Raw genomic sequence first — 16839 nt, 5'->3', positions numbered from 1 at the left:
TTGCATGGGAAAAATGACTTTGTTTCTTCAACAAATAAATGGCAAGAAAATAGACTAACAGTGGTTTTTTAATAGAATAAAAGAGACATAATGATCACGTCAAGCAAATACAACACAAGGATCATGTTTGGTTCAAACCAATTAACTATAAAAAGACACTTATGAGGCGAGCAGGAAAATCTGAATGCTGGCTATTTGATAATAAATCATTTTTTTGAGATTTATTAATGGTATTTGATTTTTCTCAAGATCCTTGTCTTTGAGAGATACACACTAATCTATTCATTAATAAAATGGTATGACATCTGGAATTGGATTTAAAGCAGTCAGGGGTGAGGGTGGGGAGGGTATGCGGGGATGGGAGGAGCAGAGTAAGACTGGCCTTGTTACCGTCACCAACAGTAACATTCTGGAGCTGAGATGGCCTTTTGGAAAAATAAAAAAGCAATAATAGTAGTTGAAACTGTGTGCTGGGAACATGGGAGTTAATTATACCATCACCTCTACTTTGCGTACACATTTTGGGAAAAGTTTATGCTAAATGTTCAGGGGAAAAAAATCAAAGGCAATTCCTCTTGCTTTGGGAAACCGGCATCAAGCTCTGCTCCAGGTAGGGAAGCGGACAGCCCCGGCCTATCCCAGGAAAAGCCCCAGGCTCAAGGTCTTGCCTTATTCCCTGAGCTCAGTTTGAGAACAATCAGCAAAAACCGAACCTTGCACCAGCCCAGGGAAGCCCAGTATGGCTGGAGCTCTGTAGAGCTTGTGGCTATTTCCTGTGTGGGGGAGGGAGGAAGGAGGAAGTCCCTCCTTGGGGGGAAGCCACAGTGCATCCATCCTGCTGCATGTTCAGCACTACTCGTTCCTGGCCCCGGCTCAGGCAGTCCCATGGGGCCAGGCATGATGCCTGGGGAGATCCTGCATCCCCGAGAAGGCAGCCACGGGGGACTCTCCCAGCCACAGAATCTGGACAATTGAGGAAGCTTCTGCAGCCAGCCAAGTTCCAGGGCTGAGGCAGGGACAGAGGAGAGTTTCTAAAGTCAGAACTGAACGTGCGTAAGAGTTCAATAATTTGCTACAGCACCAGACTCAGGCCCAGCAGCCCGAATTGCCAAACGGCATGCCCCTTCACTTGCTGCCCATCTTCTCTTAAAGTTCAGGCTTCCTCAAAGTCCAAGGCCAAGGCCCTCAAGAATTCAGGAAAGCTAGAAGATTTCTCAGAGCCCGTCACCATGGCCACCACCTCTGTCATCTTGCGCTTAAATACACCGCCTCACTGAAGCCTCACATCGGCCCTACACACACACTGAAGGAACACACATGCACACACCATGCACGTGCATGTGTGTGTGCAGGATGTGTGTCCGTGAGCACTGTCATCGCCAGCCCCGTTTCACAGATGAGAAAATGCAAGCTCAAACAACGAAAATCACCTGCCCTCTGGCATAACGCTAATCAGGAACTCAGAAGCTTTTCATCCATTTATTCGGCAAACGTTGATCGCATGCTTGCTGTGTGCCAGCGCTTCTGCTTCACGAAGGTCACCCAGGCATATGGCAGCTAAGGCAGCATCTTAAGCCAGGATTTTCTGATTTTAGACCTGGTGCTCGGACTTGCTGAGCCAGTGGCGTCCAGGTTTGGAAGGAACAAAGGCACATGCACCCCAGGAGGCACGAAGGACCATCCATGGGGATGTAGAAAGAAACATAAAAATAGCAGAACTCCCATTTCTAGCCTGTCCTTCTCCATTTCTTTTTTTGCCGGTTTTATAATGAGCATAATCCCATCAGGACAGCAGTAAACACGCAATGTATAATTATGTAAGTACCAACTATACGGGGTGGATGTGCACACATGCTACCCGACCTGGGACACGTCGGACAAAGGCGGAGAACACGGCTCTACACGGGGTCCCACTGCTCTCGGGGGCCACACTCTGGCTGTGAGCTACAGTGCTGAGGGACTCAGGGCCCCAAGTGCTCAGGTTCAAGGCCTGCCCTGCCATTTGCCTGGTGCACGACTCTCAGCAAAGTCAACTTACCCACAAAGAGTCTGACCTCATTGATCCAGGGAGATTCTACTGCGCAGCCGGGACTAAGAACCACTTGCCACTCACGCTACATTTTTCATGTTTATTTAACCCACCACCTTACATGGCTGGAGTGCCTTGGGAACCAACCTGAATAACACTGCTTTAAGGTTTTAAGGGCCCGTGCTCCTGATCAAAATCTAAGGCCCCCTAAAGAACAGAGGGCCTTTAATTTGGAAGCCAGGATGACATGTGTTCAGTAGTAAAGAATGATGGAGGCAACTTTACCCCCATTTCCTTTGCGTCCCTTACGAGCCACTACTCAATTCTAGCCCTCGGTTCCCCTTTCCAGCTGCACCTGGAGACATTATTTGTCCAAAGCAGGCTTATTAAGGCCTGTCCTTAACACAGACGGCAATGTCTCTGAATGTCACATGTGTTTAGCGAACCTGCTTGCTTAGTGTAGAACTCTATTTTTAGTACGCACCAAAAAAAAAAAAAAAAAAACAAAACCCAGATACTGTATCACAGCACCTCATTTGTCCCTATTTGTTTACCAGGCTGTGTCCCGTAATAGCCAGGGGGCAGGCAAGGGCAGGGACCACATCTAATTTGTCTCTCTACCCCCACAGGGCCTGGCACAACACCAGCATTCAGTGTGTTTGCTGAACGCACGAGGTTTTAATTGTCCCCTGTGAATAGGTTGAGAGCAGGTGTTCCTAAGTTGAAGTGCAAGCGACAGGAGCAAATGGGCCGCAGAAGGGTCTGTGACTCCCCCTAAGAAATACTATAAAAGGCACATGAAGGGGAATTTGTAGGGGAGTGGGGATTGGGGTTGCAGTGTGCAGGGGGAGGGGATGCACGCGTGTAGCGTGCACATGCATGGAGTGCATGTGTCTCTGTAGGGCCTGTCGCTGTCATCAGCTTTTCAAAGGGCTGTGACCCCAAAAGTTTAAGAATCTCAGGTGTAGACTCTACACAGCAACAGGCAGTGATACAGGAGTCTGCTTTCCTTTCCAAAAGGTCAAAGTTGGCACTATGTGCTGTAGCTTACCAGGAATCGAAGGAGGGATGCCCCAGACCTACTGAGGCAAACCAGACACACGCACCCCCCCACATGTCTGTCTCCAAAGCAGGACACTGGAAATCCAGCACCTCTGCAGGTGACCAGAGATTACCAGTACCCACCTGTCTCTCCCAATGCATTACACGTTGGGAGGAGTAAGGATCCACTGAATTCACACACACATAAGGGAATTCAACTTCTGAACTATCTGCTGACAGCCAGCACATCTTCCCCGCCCAAGCTGGGCTCAGTGGCCACCCCATCAGGACCCCACATCCCTGCCCCCAGTCTGTCTATTATTAGACAGACTTAGCTGTCTCCTCTACTAGAAAAAAATAAGTCTACTTTGCACATCTCTGGAAAATAAATTTGAAACCTAGGCAGTATGAAATGGATAATTTCTTAGGAAGATACTATTCACCAAAATTGACTCCAGTAGAAATAAAAAGTGTAAACGGACCAATTTCTACAAACACAATAAGAAAGCCATCAAGAAACAACTCCACAAAAAAGTACCAGGCCCTTAAGTGTTTACAGAGGTAGTGTCACAGAGGAATTCTATCACACCTTTCAAAACCAGAGAGCACATAAATTGCTCCCAAGCATAGAAAAGGTAAAAAACCTGAGAGCACACAAAAAAGCCCATTGCAGACAAATATCACTCATGAATACTGCTGGGGAAAAAAATCTTAAACAAAACATTATCAAACAGATGCCACCACCACAACAAGAAAATAATACACAGTGGCCCAGTGGGGCTCATCCCAGGAATGTTTCAATATTAGGAAATCTATTAATAAAGCCAACATATTAATAGATCTAAGAAGAATAAAAGTTTATTTCTCCACAGATGCTAAAAAGCCTTTCATATAATTCAACTCCCATTTCTAACAAAAACTCTCAAGGAAATAGGAATGAATAGGTACTTGCTTAACATGATAAAATATATACAACTCCACCTAAAGCCAACCCTAGAGGTACTCTTGCTAGGTTCAAGAACAAGGCAAGGAGGCCTGCCATTTCCACTAGGATGTAACATCCTACTGGAGGTATTAGTTGGCGCAATTAGACGAGAGAAAACAACAGAGGCACAGTTAGAGACACCAGTTCTGTGAGGGCAGGAGCTGGGCCCTGGTCCCCATTGTCTCCCCAGGACCTAACACAATAGCTGCTCCATAGCAGGGCAAGTAAATAAACAATGGCTCATATTAATTGAACGACTCTATTAACAAAAGCGAAGGTTTAATAAAATGCTGGTAGCAAATCACACCCTGTGTTAGCTGACTTAAATGGATTAACCCATTCAAAGTGGACAACAACCCTATGGGGTAAGTACTATTATTTCGGCTGTTTCATAGATAAGCAAACTGAGGTCCAGAGACGTTCAAGGACTTGCTCAAGATCACCCTGTCCGTAAATGCTTTACATTCCAGCTCTGCTACGGTCCCAGGCTCCTTGCTAACTGCTTTACACATGTCTCTCAACACAGGAGGGAACGAGGAACCCTCCACGGAAGTTCGGAGCCCAGGCCCTGCAGTGGGCCCCCAGTACCACGTCTCAGCTCTGCTTTCCTGGGAAAATTGTTCCACCTCTCTGTGCTGCAGTGTCCTCCTCCATCAAATGGGGGTGATAATAGTGCCTGCCTGCTAGGGTTGGAGGGGTATTACATGGTGCTAATAAACGTCTGCTACATGCTAAAGCTCCGAAAAATAAGCATCCGACTTCCCCAAACCTCGACCAATACTAACAATGATGTCTGTCCCACTAGCAGGCCTTTTCCTTCCCTGGTTTTTTGCCAGGCCCATGTCCACAGTGTAGGGTAACACTTCACTCCCATCACCAATACGTTGTCATCTGGGGCAAAGTCTAATAGCAACATAAAGGCTACTGTCGGCCCTTGGGGAGTTCCACCATGCACAGGGAGGTGACTGCTCATGGCATCTGGGTAAGCCAGAGCCAGACTCCATCTGGGACAGCTCACACTGGCCTCTCAAAGCTCACCATGCCCCTATACTTCCTGGGTGTTGACTCTTCTGTGCTGCCTACCTCTCAGCAAAGAGTCATTATTTTACAGATTCCAGAGCACAGCTCTCTGCTCCTTAAGGGTGGGCTTCTCATATTAACTCCTTTCAAAGACTATAGTGTGGGGCGGAGTTACTGTACGGTGGAGAAACTTGACAAGAGCTACCTCAGCCAGGTGGTCAAGGTTGACATCAGCAGGATAAATCGTGTTGACAGCATGTACCCCTGATGTGATGTGATAAGAAGGGCGCTTTACCTTTGTGGTCTTCCTCCCAAAAACCCATAGCCCTATTCTAATCATAAGAAAAATATCCAAAAAACCCTTCTGGAGAGACAGTCTACAACACTCTACAACCAGTGCTCCTCGAAACTGTTGAGGTCATAAAACACAAAGACATTCTGAATCTAAACAAAGTACAAACTTCAGTTAACAATAATGTGTCAATATAGCTTCATAAATGATAACAAATGCACCATACTAATGTAAGATGTTAATAATACGAGAGAATAGGGTGTTGGGTATATGGGAACTCTCTGTGCTATCTTTGCAACTCTTCTATAAATCTTAAACTGTTCCAAAAAATAAAGTTTATCAAAAAAAAAAAAAATTCCAGGGCTTTCTCTGGAATTTAGATACCCATCTGGTGGCCACCAAGCACCACTTGCCAAGAAAAACTATGAAAAGCACCTCCCTTCAGATTTGGCCTGGAAACTATTTCCCTGGAAATCCCCCCACCCCACACACAAAAAAATAAAAGTTAGCTGATTGCAAATCTGGGAGGGGTGTTAGTTCCCTGCAAAACATGACTTTAATCTTAATGAACAGAAAGACCGCTGATGTTAGCGTGGGCTCCTCTGCGGATTCTTAACTGTATCTTTTCAAAGCAAAGGATGTCCTCCAGATTGCCACTCTAGGAGACCGGTCTCTTCTGCTGATTATTTCCATCTCCAGCCAAAACACAAAATCACTAGCTACCATCTCCAAGGTATCCAAGCAAAAGTGATATCCAAAGTCAAGGCAAACTCCTCACCCAAGGTGGCCAGTGAGGACACTGGCAAAAGGAAAATGAAAACTTCTCCACTCATCTGCCTAACGCAGAGCTGTGGGAAACAGTGAGGCACCAAGTACCCCAACAGGCTTCCTCCATGAGCCAGCGAGCACAAGCCCGGCCTACGCACCAGATGCAGGCAGGCTCAGAGCACGTCTGGAAGTTACCAACTTGCCCCGAGCCTTCAACAAGCATTGGCTGGGCTGGGCTGGGCTGTCAAAATCAGGAAGCCTGGTTGGGTTTTTTTTTGTTTGTTTTTTCCAAGACAACCTGCTAACCAGAAAAATACAGTGAGGTTGGGCATATGACCTCCTCCTCCTCCTCCTCCTCCTCCTTCTGATGAGTGCTCCTGTTAAACACGTGAAATGACAAATGTGATCTCCGCCCAGCCTGGGGAAGTCCCCAGGCCCCAGCGATGGAGGGCAGCTGAAGGTACAGACTGACAGAGTTTGGGCAGAAATAGCTGATGTCCCCCCCAAATCCACACTCCAGCTTCCCCTGGACCCCCACGCCCCCAGTCCATTACAGCCGAGGGGTAGAAGATCACTTAACAAAGCTCAGACTGACCCACTGGGGGACATGCACACGCAGCAGCGGCAGCAGCAGCCAGGGAGGAAATGGGCCGGCCTCGTACCACAAAGTCAAACCGCTCTCCAGCACCAGACACAGACAACCTCTTCCTCAGTTCAACGCAAAGTCCCCAACAGCCGCTGCTCACACGAGGTGGTGGGGACAGTGGGGACAGCGCTGTCTCAAGTGCCTGGAAGGAAGGAGCAGCTTCCAGCCCTGATAATTCCGTGCAGGGGCAACCCCTTTGTGCATGGGCCCCTCCCTACTAACTCGTTCTTTTGCTTCCTCACCTCCTCTCTCCAAAGGCAAATAAATCACTTCCATTGCTCTCTGACCAGCAGTCCCAGGGAAGGGGACAGCAGACCCCACGCCCGGCCCTGGGACCTGCCACCTTTTGCTTTGCTAGCAGTGGCCCCCAGGGACAAGTCACAAGTGACTAGAAACTGACTCCCCTACGGGGCAAGAGTGAGCCGACCGCCCCCTAAGGGTGGCAGCCGTCACTGACGCCACCTCCCCTCCCTCTCACCTGGGTGGGGGCACCCTCCCCTTCAGGCCCCCGAGGGAGTGGGCCAGTCGGAGCATGGAGGAGCTCTGTGCCCACTCCCCAGGCCCGAGCCCCTGCCCGGGCTCCGGGGCCAGGCCGGGGGGAGCCTCCACCGACCTTCAATAGGCAAATAGTCATAGTCGAAGAGGATGGAGAAGTCGAACTCATCTTGGGGGCTGCCCCCCGGCTCATGCCCTGGGGCGTCCCCGCCGTCGGGGTCCGGCGGCTGCTGCTCCCGGGCGTCCATGGCGCTCCAGGCGGCGCGAGGGCTGCGGGGCCGGGGGCGAGGGCAGGCGCTGCTTTCTCCGTGGCCCCTCGCCCGGGAAGGCGAAGGCGGCAGCACGCCGGGCGGGGAGGCGGCTGGAGCGGCGGGGTCACTTCCCTCGTGGGGACGCACGCCGGGTCCAGGGACGGCGCGCCGGGCGCAGCGGGTCCTGGACGCGCCGGGGGAGCTGCGCGGCGGCGGCGCGAGCTTCCTGCTCCGGGAGGCACCTGTTGCAGCCCGAGGAGGGGGGCGGGGAGGCGGGGACAGGGCGGCCAGGCCAGCGGGGGCGGGGCCGCCACCGGGGCCCGGGGGGAGGGGCGCGCGCCCGGGCTGGCCGGCGCCCGGGAGGAAGGAGGCCGCCCGCGGGCCTTGCCCGGGCTCCACGCTCAGCAAGGAGCCCCCCCGGGCCACCGCCGGGCGCTTGCTGCCTCCCACCCTTCTCGGGGTGAGCGTGGCGCGCCCTGCCAGACCCAAGGTCTAGACAATAAAGCTGCTGCCACTAGTGCTTTTGCCCCAGGGGACCCACGGATCCCACCCTTTTCCCTGCTTTTCTCCTCCAAGGAGGGGCGGGGGCACCCACTCCCTTCTGATGCAGACCTGTGTCTCCAGGAGCCTGCGTGTGCTGACAGCTGTGGCATGATGTCCCCTGGCACTTCAGACACCTGCGTGCCCTCCCCAACTCAACTCCCCAGGGCCTGGGAAGGAATCACAGATACTCTGAAAGCACAGGTCCCGCCCTTACGGCTACACTGCTTGGCCCGCCACCACATGCCTCGTGCTGGGATGAACCGGATTCTTGCCCTGGGAAGCTTGGCTTCTGGCAGGGGGAAATAAACAGGGGACAAGTAGCATCTCCTTAGGGTGCTGGGAGAGAACTCACCAGGGGCAAAGCCTGGGTTTGGGAGGCTGTAGTCCCTTGGTGGTCAGGGAAGGCCTCTGGGGAGGTGACATTTGGAGGAACCTGATTGCTGGGAAGAGGCGGGGGAAGTGTGTTCTGGTATCGAGAACCAAGAGAAAGAGCCAGAGCTCCAAGAGGCTCAGCCTGTTGGAGGCAGAGCGAGTTCAGCGCTGATGGACAGGCTGGCAGGTCAAGCACACCTGATTCTTATTGAAAACACAACTCCCAGGCCCCTCCCAGGAGCTCCCGATTCCGTAAGTCTGGAGTATAGGCTCAGGAATGTGTTTATTTCTTTAATTATGTTTTTGAGACAGGGTCTCACTCTGTCACCCACAGCTCACTGCAACCGCAAACTCCTGGGCTCAAGTGATCCTCCTGGCTCAGCCTCCTGAGTAGGTGGGACTACAGGTGCGCCACACCCAGCTCATTTTTCTTGTATTTTGTAGAGACAGGGTCTAGATATGTTGCCCAGGCTGGTCTTGAACTCCTGGCCTCAAGCGATTCTCCCACCTCGGCCTTCCAAAGTGCTGAGCTAAGGTGTGAGCCACCACGCCCAGCCAGGTATGTGTATTTTTAATCAAGCACCCAAAGTTAGTGTTATGAACAGGTACTCTTGGCGACCACTATGTAAGAACCCAGTACCACCCCTCAAGAAAACACTTCCAGGGATCTCGGCCAAGTTAGCTGAAGTCAGAAAACAGACTCACAGAGGTAGAAAAGAAAATCAGTACCATGGTCTTCAGCCCTCACAGCACTAGAATCATCTGGGACACCTTTTTAAATGTGTGGGCTCTGGCTGCAGTCTAAACCCACTGAACCAGAATGTCCGAAGATATTTTTTAAAAAGATTTCAGGTGAATCTAAAGGGCAGTGTTGAGGGTCAGATTAGGTGGGAGAAGTCCTAAGATCCCCGTGAGAACTGCAGCTCGACCTCAAGTGACTAGGCTCCTTCCCCATGTGCCGGGAAGAACACTCTTCAGGGGAGCCACCTCTGTGCCATCAAGGGGATTTGTGCAAAGCTGTCAATTGTTCATCCCACAGATATTTACTGAGCACGTGCCCGTACCCGGCACTGCTGCAGGTGTTGGGGACGCAGCCATCAACAAGCCACAGTCTCTGCCCTAATCAAGGTTACCACCTGCAAGCAACGCAGCACAGCACTGAATAGGATTTTCCAAATTGCACTGAGACCAGTGGTTCTTGACCCAAACTTCATGTTAGAATCACCTGGAGAGCCGTTTAAAATTCAAATACCTGGGCCCCGCCAGACATCAATTTAATCAGACTATGTGGGGGCGGGCTCAGGCATCAGTATTTTGTAAAAGCTTTTCAGATGCTTCCAATTTCTGGCCAGAAGTGAGAACCACTGGTTTCGACTCAAACTCCATTGCAGTCCTGGGCCTACCTCAGGACTCATTTCAGAGTCTTGGGAAGCACTTTCTGGTTGTCAGAGCCTAAAGAAATTCCTTTCTTTGTTTCTTCACCATAAGCACAGCTACACTGTATGTATCCAGTGAGCATCTTAGGGAGTGGCTGATATATTTAGGTGGAGAAGGGCAGAGTGATGACCCCGGCTCGGATACTTATAGCGAAGTATCTTGAAGGAAGTGGATTCCCTTGGGTCCTTATGACAGGGACCCAAGGTCCAGATGCTGAAATTTGGTCAGGGATAAACAAGGGAACCAGCCTTCCCTTGTGCTGTAGCAAAGGAGAAAAGCTGGTGACCCTCCCACAACACTCACATCCGTTCCTGTTCCTCCACCCCATAATGATCACATGCCTCTAATCTAGTACATATCTGTGCATGGTGCCTACACAGAATCATTCCCCCCGTCTTCTCATAACTGCACCCCAGTGTGTTCCTTTGGAAAACTACTCTAAACATAATCTTGGTAGAGCTACCAACCCCATTGCCCCACCTTCCCCTGGCAAAGAAGTGGACAAGTGACCTAGACTGGGCCAATCAGAGAATTTTATCTCCACTAGCCTATGAGATCTACTAAGGCAGGGGCCATGACCACCTCATTCACAGCTTTCTGTACAATGGATGTGTGGATGAATGGATGATGATAGGTAGATGGATGGATGGAAGAGTGAATGCATGGGTGGATGAATTGCTCGATCAATGGAAGAGCAGATGTTTGCATGGATAAATGGATGAATGGAAGAGTGAATGTTTGCGTGCATGAATGGATCGATGGATCAATGGAAGAGTAGATGTCTACAGGGATGAATGGGTGGATGAAGTTTGACTCTCCTTGTATGTACAAGATCCTTAGATTTCTCTTTAAGAGTCTACCTCCCTGGGGCTTACCTGGTCGCACAATTGCTAGGGCAAGAACCTAAATTCTTATCCCCAACTGGACATCCTCTTGAGAGAGCCAATAATAAAATTAAATAATAAAGAGAAGATTACAACTGGTCAAATGCTATAAAAACTCAGCCTTAGAAGGGTGGTTCAGGACATTCTAAGTAAGATCTTAACTGCCTCAGAGGTCCCTCTGAACACTGGATATATCTTCAAAGCTTCTGTGATTTGAAGTCTGCACCAAAGCAGTCAGAGTTCTTTAAAGGGAAGGGGTTCAGACTAGTCCCCAGCCTATGGAGAGTTTCTGCTGGAACAGTGAGGAGTAAGAGAGTCTTCTCCTCTAAAGGCCACCTTGATGGGTGGGGGTTTGGGTTGAGGGAAAGGCACATTTTCAATTCCAGAATAAATAATTTGTGTTCTTAGAAGCAAGGTCCAGGAGCAGAATGCATGACCTTTATGCATCTAGAGGCCACCCCAGGTGGTGAGGGGTGGGTGGGGGGATGGAGGCCTTGCTAGGGCAGCTCTGTCAACCTCTCTGCCCAGCAGCTGACCCACTTGTGGGTGCCCTGGCTTTTGAGTTTTTCCCCAATCTCTCCAGCCAAAGTGCAATGGGAAGCTGGTGAAGCCACTGAGAGTTTGAAACTTCTACACACACTGTTACCATTTGACCCTGGCCCAGGAACTCAACTCACTTCAACAAGCATTTACCCCAAGTATAATTACAAACGGAGATACACGCATGAAAGGAAAGCAGAATGTGTCACACAGCTCATATTGAGGAAATCTGATGTAGACAGGGAGTTCAGGGAAGGCTTCCTTAGGGAAGTGATGTTTAGGCTGGGGCTGGAATGTTGGGTAGAAATTAGCCAGGGAATAGTGAGGGGAAGAACTAACAGACAGAGGGGGAAATGTGTGCAAAGGCCCTGAGGCAGGAGGAAGAATGACGTGCTGCAGGACCTGAAAGAAGACTGGAGTGGCATTGACCGAAGAGTCTTAGGCAGTGTATGACGAGATCACATCTGAGTTTATAAACAATTGCTCTGGGCTCTGTGTGGAGAAGAAATAGCAGGTGGCAAGGGTTGAAGCAGGAAGTTCAATTGGAGGCTCCTATGGCCATCCAGGCAAAGACAGTGGGGGCTGGCACCACCGTGGTGGCAACAGAGGTAGGGAAATGTGGAAGGATGCAAAGGGCACACAGACTGTCATCCTTCGGTCCCTCTGTGAGTTCTCTCTCTACTTCTTCTTCTAGGCTACCCCTTAAAATGCAGCATAACTCGGTTCCACTGAATAGAAATACTCAAGCAGCGCTGACTCCTGGGTTCCCCCCAGCACCCCAGGAGGCTCCGAGCCCCCAGGCTCCTTCAAGGAGCCCCTGGAGGTACGCGCCACCCACAGCTCTGCCCTCCTTTCCACCTTCCGGTATGAAACTCATTTTTATCCATAACCGGAGCTCTCCCCAGAAATCCGGGCTCATATATCCAACTGCCGACCCAGCATCTCCATTCGGGTATCTAACAGGCATCCAAAGCCAAACCCTACATCCTCTGAACCACTCCTGTCCCTGTTCCCCAACTCATGTTTTGCCCTCTCCCTAATCTAGTCCTGCCATCGACCACCAACGAGCGCTCCTCGATTCCTCTCCTGTTCTCGCACCCACAAGCAAACCTCCGCCAATGTGGGCAGCGCTACCTTCAAGAAGCAACCCAAACCCAACCATTTCTCACCAGGGTCACTGCTCCTCCTCCCCCCGCAACAATGCAAGCCCCTGTCATCTCTGGCCTGGGCGACTGCAGTGGCCGCCTCTCTGGACCTGCTGCTCACTTTTGCCCCTACACGGAGCAGCCAGTGGGATCCTTTAAGAATATAAATCTGATAAACCCTCCAGCGGCTTCCCACTAAATTTACATACACAGCCTCAAGGCCCTATGTAGGGTATATTAGCTGCCTCCCACCCAGCTCTTTTTGATCATTGTCACCTTCCACTCTCTCCTTCTCTACTTCCTCTGCCACCTGTTCTTTGAAAACGCCCAGCATGACCCTACCCCAGGGCCTTTGCTCTGACTGGTCCTGTGATATTGCCTGGCCACTGCCTCACCCGGTTCATTTCTCAGCTCAAATGTCACCTCCTCAGAGACACCCTCCCTACTGATCCCAATAAAAATGGCATCGCTGTCCCCTGTGTTCCTCAGAGCCCTTATCACTATGGTGTACTTTATTCATATGTGTATTTGGTTATGTGTTTGTCTGTTTGTCTCACTTGTGTGTAAACCGCACAAGGGCAGGGATATTTGTCTGTTTTCTTCTAGGGTATCTAGGATTCTCAGGATTAGCAAATAAAAATACAGGACACCCAGTTCGATTTGAATTTTAGACAACGAACACTTGTTTTTTAAGTATAAGTATGTCCCAAATAGTGTGCGGGACAGGCTTAAACTAAAAAAATTGTTCATTATTTGCCTGAAATTCAAATTTAACGCAGCATCTTGTATTTTTATCTGGCAACGCTGGCTGTGTGGCACCCAGCTCGTGGCAGGTACTCACTAGAAAGCAGGCAAAGGAAGGAATGGAAGAAGAGTGCCCCACAGAGCTCCCGCCTGAGAGATCAATCGGTAAATGACGCTGCATCAGGAGAACCCAAGTAACTCTAAAACACAATCTCTCAAAAACTCTAAGAGAGAGAGACAGACAGAGACAGAGAAGAAAAGAAAAAAGACTGTTCTCCATCAAGGAGAATGTTCTGTTATAGGAACTATGCTCTTGGGGTCATCATAATAAGACTGGTAGATGTGATCCCCCCCACCCCTTCCAAGCTGACCTTCCTGAAGGTCACTGGCACCCACGGGCATGAAGACATAAACGTGTGGCAGAGGCTGGGCTGCTCTTGTGGTATAATAAGGAAAACCCCAAAACTGGGAGGCCCAGGATCCAACCTGAGTTCTTCTTCTAACCCACTCTGTAGCCCTTAAGCAAGACACCTGACTTTCCTGTGCCTCAGTTTCTCCTGTAAAACAGGAGGGGGTGAATCAGATAATATCGGAATTACCATTCCAAATCTAACACTCATTTAACTCGAATAAGGAAAACCAAGCCAACATGAGTAGCAATCAGGGCTAGCTTCAGGGGTGTGGCATGCGGAGCCCCACGGCCCCCCACACTTGGAAGAGCTCGAGCTTAGAAGGACCCTGCGCTTCGGTCTGCTCTGCTGTCGTCATCATAAAATTCTTAATTTTTGAACAAAGGGCTGTGCATTTTCATTTTGCACTGCACCCTGAAAATTATGCAGCCAGTTCTGATAGCAGTAGACAGATGCTCCTCAACTTACAATGGGGTTGCATCCCTATAAACCCATGGTAAATTAAAAATGTCTTGTCGAAAATGCATTTAATACACTTAACCTACCCAACCTCATAGCCTAGCCTAGCCTGCCTTAAACATGCTCAGAACACTAACGTGAGCCTACGGATGGGCGGAATCGTCTAACACAAAGCCTATGTTATAACACAGTGTTGCACAGCTCATGAAATTTATTGAATACTGCGCTGAAAGTGAACAACAGAATGGTTGCATGGACACTCCAAGGACAGTTTCTACTGCATGTGCATCGCTTTCGCACCATCGTAAAGTCAAAAAATTGTAAGTCAAACTATCGTGAGTCAGAGACCATCTGTGTAACGAATAAATCACAAATTCTCGTCATGCACCCCACATCCTGACAACCCCCCATTATAATAAAACACTGCCTATCCCAGGCAGGCACTGAAACGTTTCAAGTCAGATTCAAAAAATAGGAACATTCTTTACCGGATTCCAGAAATGATCTCCGCCCCAGTTAAAGCACACCCAGGACTCGTTGCGACTCTGGGTGTTAACATTATGATTTATAGACAGAGGCATTTGACTCCTACAGGGCTGGCCCTAGGGTAGAGGCGACAGAAGCAAACTTCAAAAGGGTGCCAAAAAAATCAGTAATCAAATAAATTATGTGTTCGCACAATGTTTTACAACATCAAAATGAACAACAACAAAAATTCTTGGTGAACAAATGCTTAGAATTTTAATAAAGACAGGGGCAGCAACAGTGCCACAAGAGTCATGCTGCTCCTGTCTTTAAACTTTTTATGTTTCAGGTTATCGTGGATTTTTGGCATTGATTTTGATTTTTAAAATATTATACTAAAATATGGTTTGTCATAATTACTGAGATTTTTTTATGCCTCCCCCTTAAATTTTGTTCCCCCAAAAAGCCTCACTCACCTCCCCACACTCTTGCAAAGCCATTTTCAGGAATGAACTCCTTATAGATTGGGGCAACAAGACATTTTCAAACCTGACCCTCACTCCAATCTGTCACCTCTGACATCATCTGCTAAAGGCTGAACAGGACTTCTCTGCTGTGAGAAAATGATTTTCCAGGAGGGGATTGTAGCAAAGGCACTTGGTTGAAATCAACCGCCCACCTGCTGGGCGGGCGTTGCCCATCAAGGGTTCTACCCAAAGCCAGAACGCAGATCCAGGTGTGGCATGGAAGATGTCCCATGTGACAGCAGCAGAAGTCACAGGTCTGCAGTAGCTCCGCCAGCTCCATCCCGCAGGTGTATTATGTTTGGCTTGCCCAGTAATTTCTTTTTAATCTGAACTAACATTTTTAAATTGGGAGATTTCATATAAAATTCCAAATTTCCAATTTCTCCTAAAAAAAAAAAAAATGGGCAGATCTCGGCACCCTGGGCCCATATGCCTGTATGGACCCATCAGCCGGAGGTGAGTAAAGGCCACCCCCTTGGGATGATTCTGGTGCCCTGGGTTCGACACAGCCCCACCTGCTTCCTCATTCATTTGTGCCACCTGCCAGCTCCGGGGAGCACGTGAGCCTGAGAGCCTGGTCTCCAGTTCCACCGCGCCCCTGCACACACGGCTGCTTTGCTCTGGTTTTGTGTCTCCTCTTTGTTCCTTGCTTCACAGCACCTTTCCCTCGGCCCTGTGGACAGTGCTCAGCAGGAGAGCACGCTCGACAGACTGGCCTTTCCCTTCAGCTGCGGTCCTTGCCCCTCGCCGAACAGGAGATGCCACCGTCCCTCCCCCAGAGAGCCTCCATCTTCTACGTCAGCGCCTCGAGGGGCAGGCAGGGGAGGCTTGGTTAGTCTCTGCCCACTCCCACGCCACTTCTCAACCAGTCTCCCTGCCACTCTTGGCCCACCGTCCCTGCTCTGTCACCTAGGCTGTCTTCCTAGATGACTAACCCCTGGGATCGTGTTTCTCCTCTCCATTCTCTCTCCTGCCAGATGTTCTGCAGACTCGAACATCTGAGCCGATTTCATAATCTTTGAAGTCAGGGAGCGATGGGGACAGGCAAGCTGACTCCAGGCTGCCCATCAGTGGCTCCCATCAGCAAGGCCAACCCCCGAGTGCGTTCCTCTCTGCTCCCTGCACAAAAGCACAGGGCATCTGCTTCTCTCCCTTGTCCCCCCCCCCCCTCCATCAGCACAATCACTAGGTCACTAGACTTCACCTAAGCTTGAAGACACTTAGCTTGGGAATGACCTCACACAACTGCATCTTCCCCGACTGCACAAAGCAATCTTTCTCTGACTCCCAGATGCAAACCAACCCATCTCATGCATTGTGGACGCTGCCCGCGCCGCCCAGCCAAGAGCTTTCCCTGTTAGACTCTCCCCAGAGGCATCCAGAGCCCACAGAAAAGACCCCTGAGGTTTGGTTGAAAATGGATTTGTCCCCTTCAGGGACTCTTATAAAATTATTTGGCAGAAGGAAAGTAATAAACTGAATTTAAAACAATAAAATAATGGTAAAAAAAAAAAAAGGCAGCTAACAGGAACTGACCACTTTGCCTACACTGAGAGCTTCATGGACACAATCTCCTTTGAGCCTCGAAGCACCTCCCATGTGCAAGGATTATTATTACCCCCCACACACACTCACGCAGCTCCACTCTCCTATCCGAGCCCCTGGCATTTAACACTCTCTGAAGTCACCTTGGATGTCTCGTAGTTCACCTGCCCCAGAGTGCGGGCCTCATGCCGGCAGGCGCCTCATCTGCCCTGTCCGCCGCTCTAGCCCCGGCATCTTGGAC

General features: G+C 49.9%; 1 protein-coding gene across 5 annotated transcripts in view; it reads right to left on the bottom strand.

Annotated features, from left to right (window-relative positions):
- The window catches only part of NFATC2 (nuclear factor of activated T-cells, cytoplasmic, calcineurin-dependent 2), a 149126-nt gene that overhangs the window by 126621 nt on the left and 5666 nt on the right, over window positions 1-16839 (bottom strand). The window contains exon 1 of one of the 5 annotated variants that reach the window (XM_012656911.1): window positions 7395-7758. The exons of 2 other annotated variants lie outside the window; for them this stretch is intronic. Coding sequence is in view for 2 of the 3 variants with exons in the window: in XM_012656908.1 (XP_012512362.1) it covers window positions 7395-7524 (130 nt within the window). In the remaining variant the exon portion in view is untranslated. Of the gene's footprint in view, window positions 1-7394; window positions 7759-16839 lie in introns of those variants that run through there. 2 more of the 5 variants (XM_012656908.1, XM_012656907.1) reach the window with 2 other exon arrangements.

Source organism: Propithecus coquereli, unplaced genomic scaffold (assembly GCF_000956105.1).
Source record: "Propithecus coquereli isolate 6110/MARCELLA unplaced genomic scaffold, Pcoq_1.0 Scaffold527, whole genome shotgun sequence".
NCBI classification, from domain to species: Eukaryota; Metazoa; Chordata; class Mammalia; order Primates; family Indriidae; genus Propithecus; species Propithecus coquereli.
The sequence above is the reverse complement of the archived record's forward strand: the minus strand, read 5'-3'. Positions and strand labels throughout refer to the sequence as shown.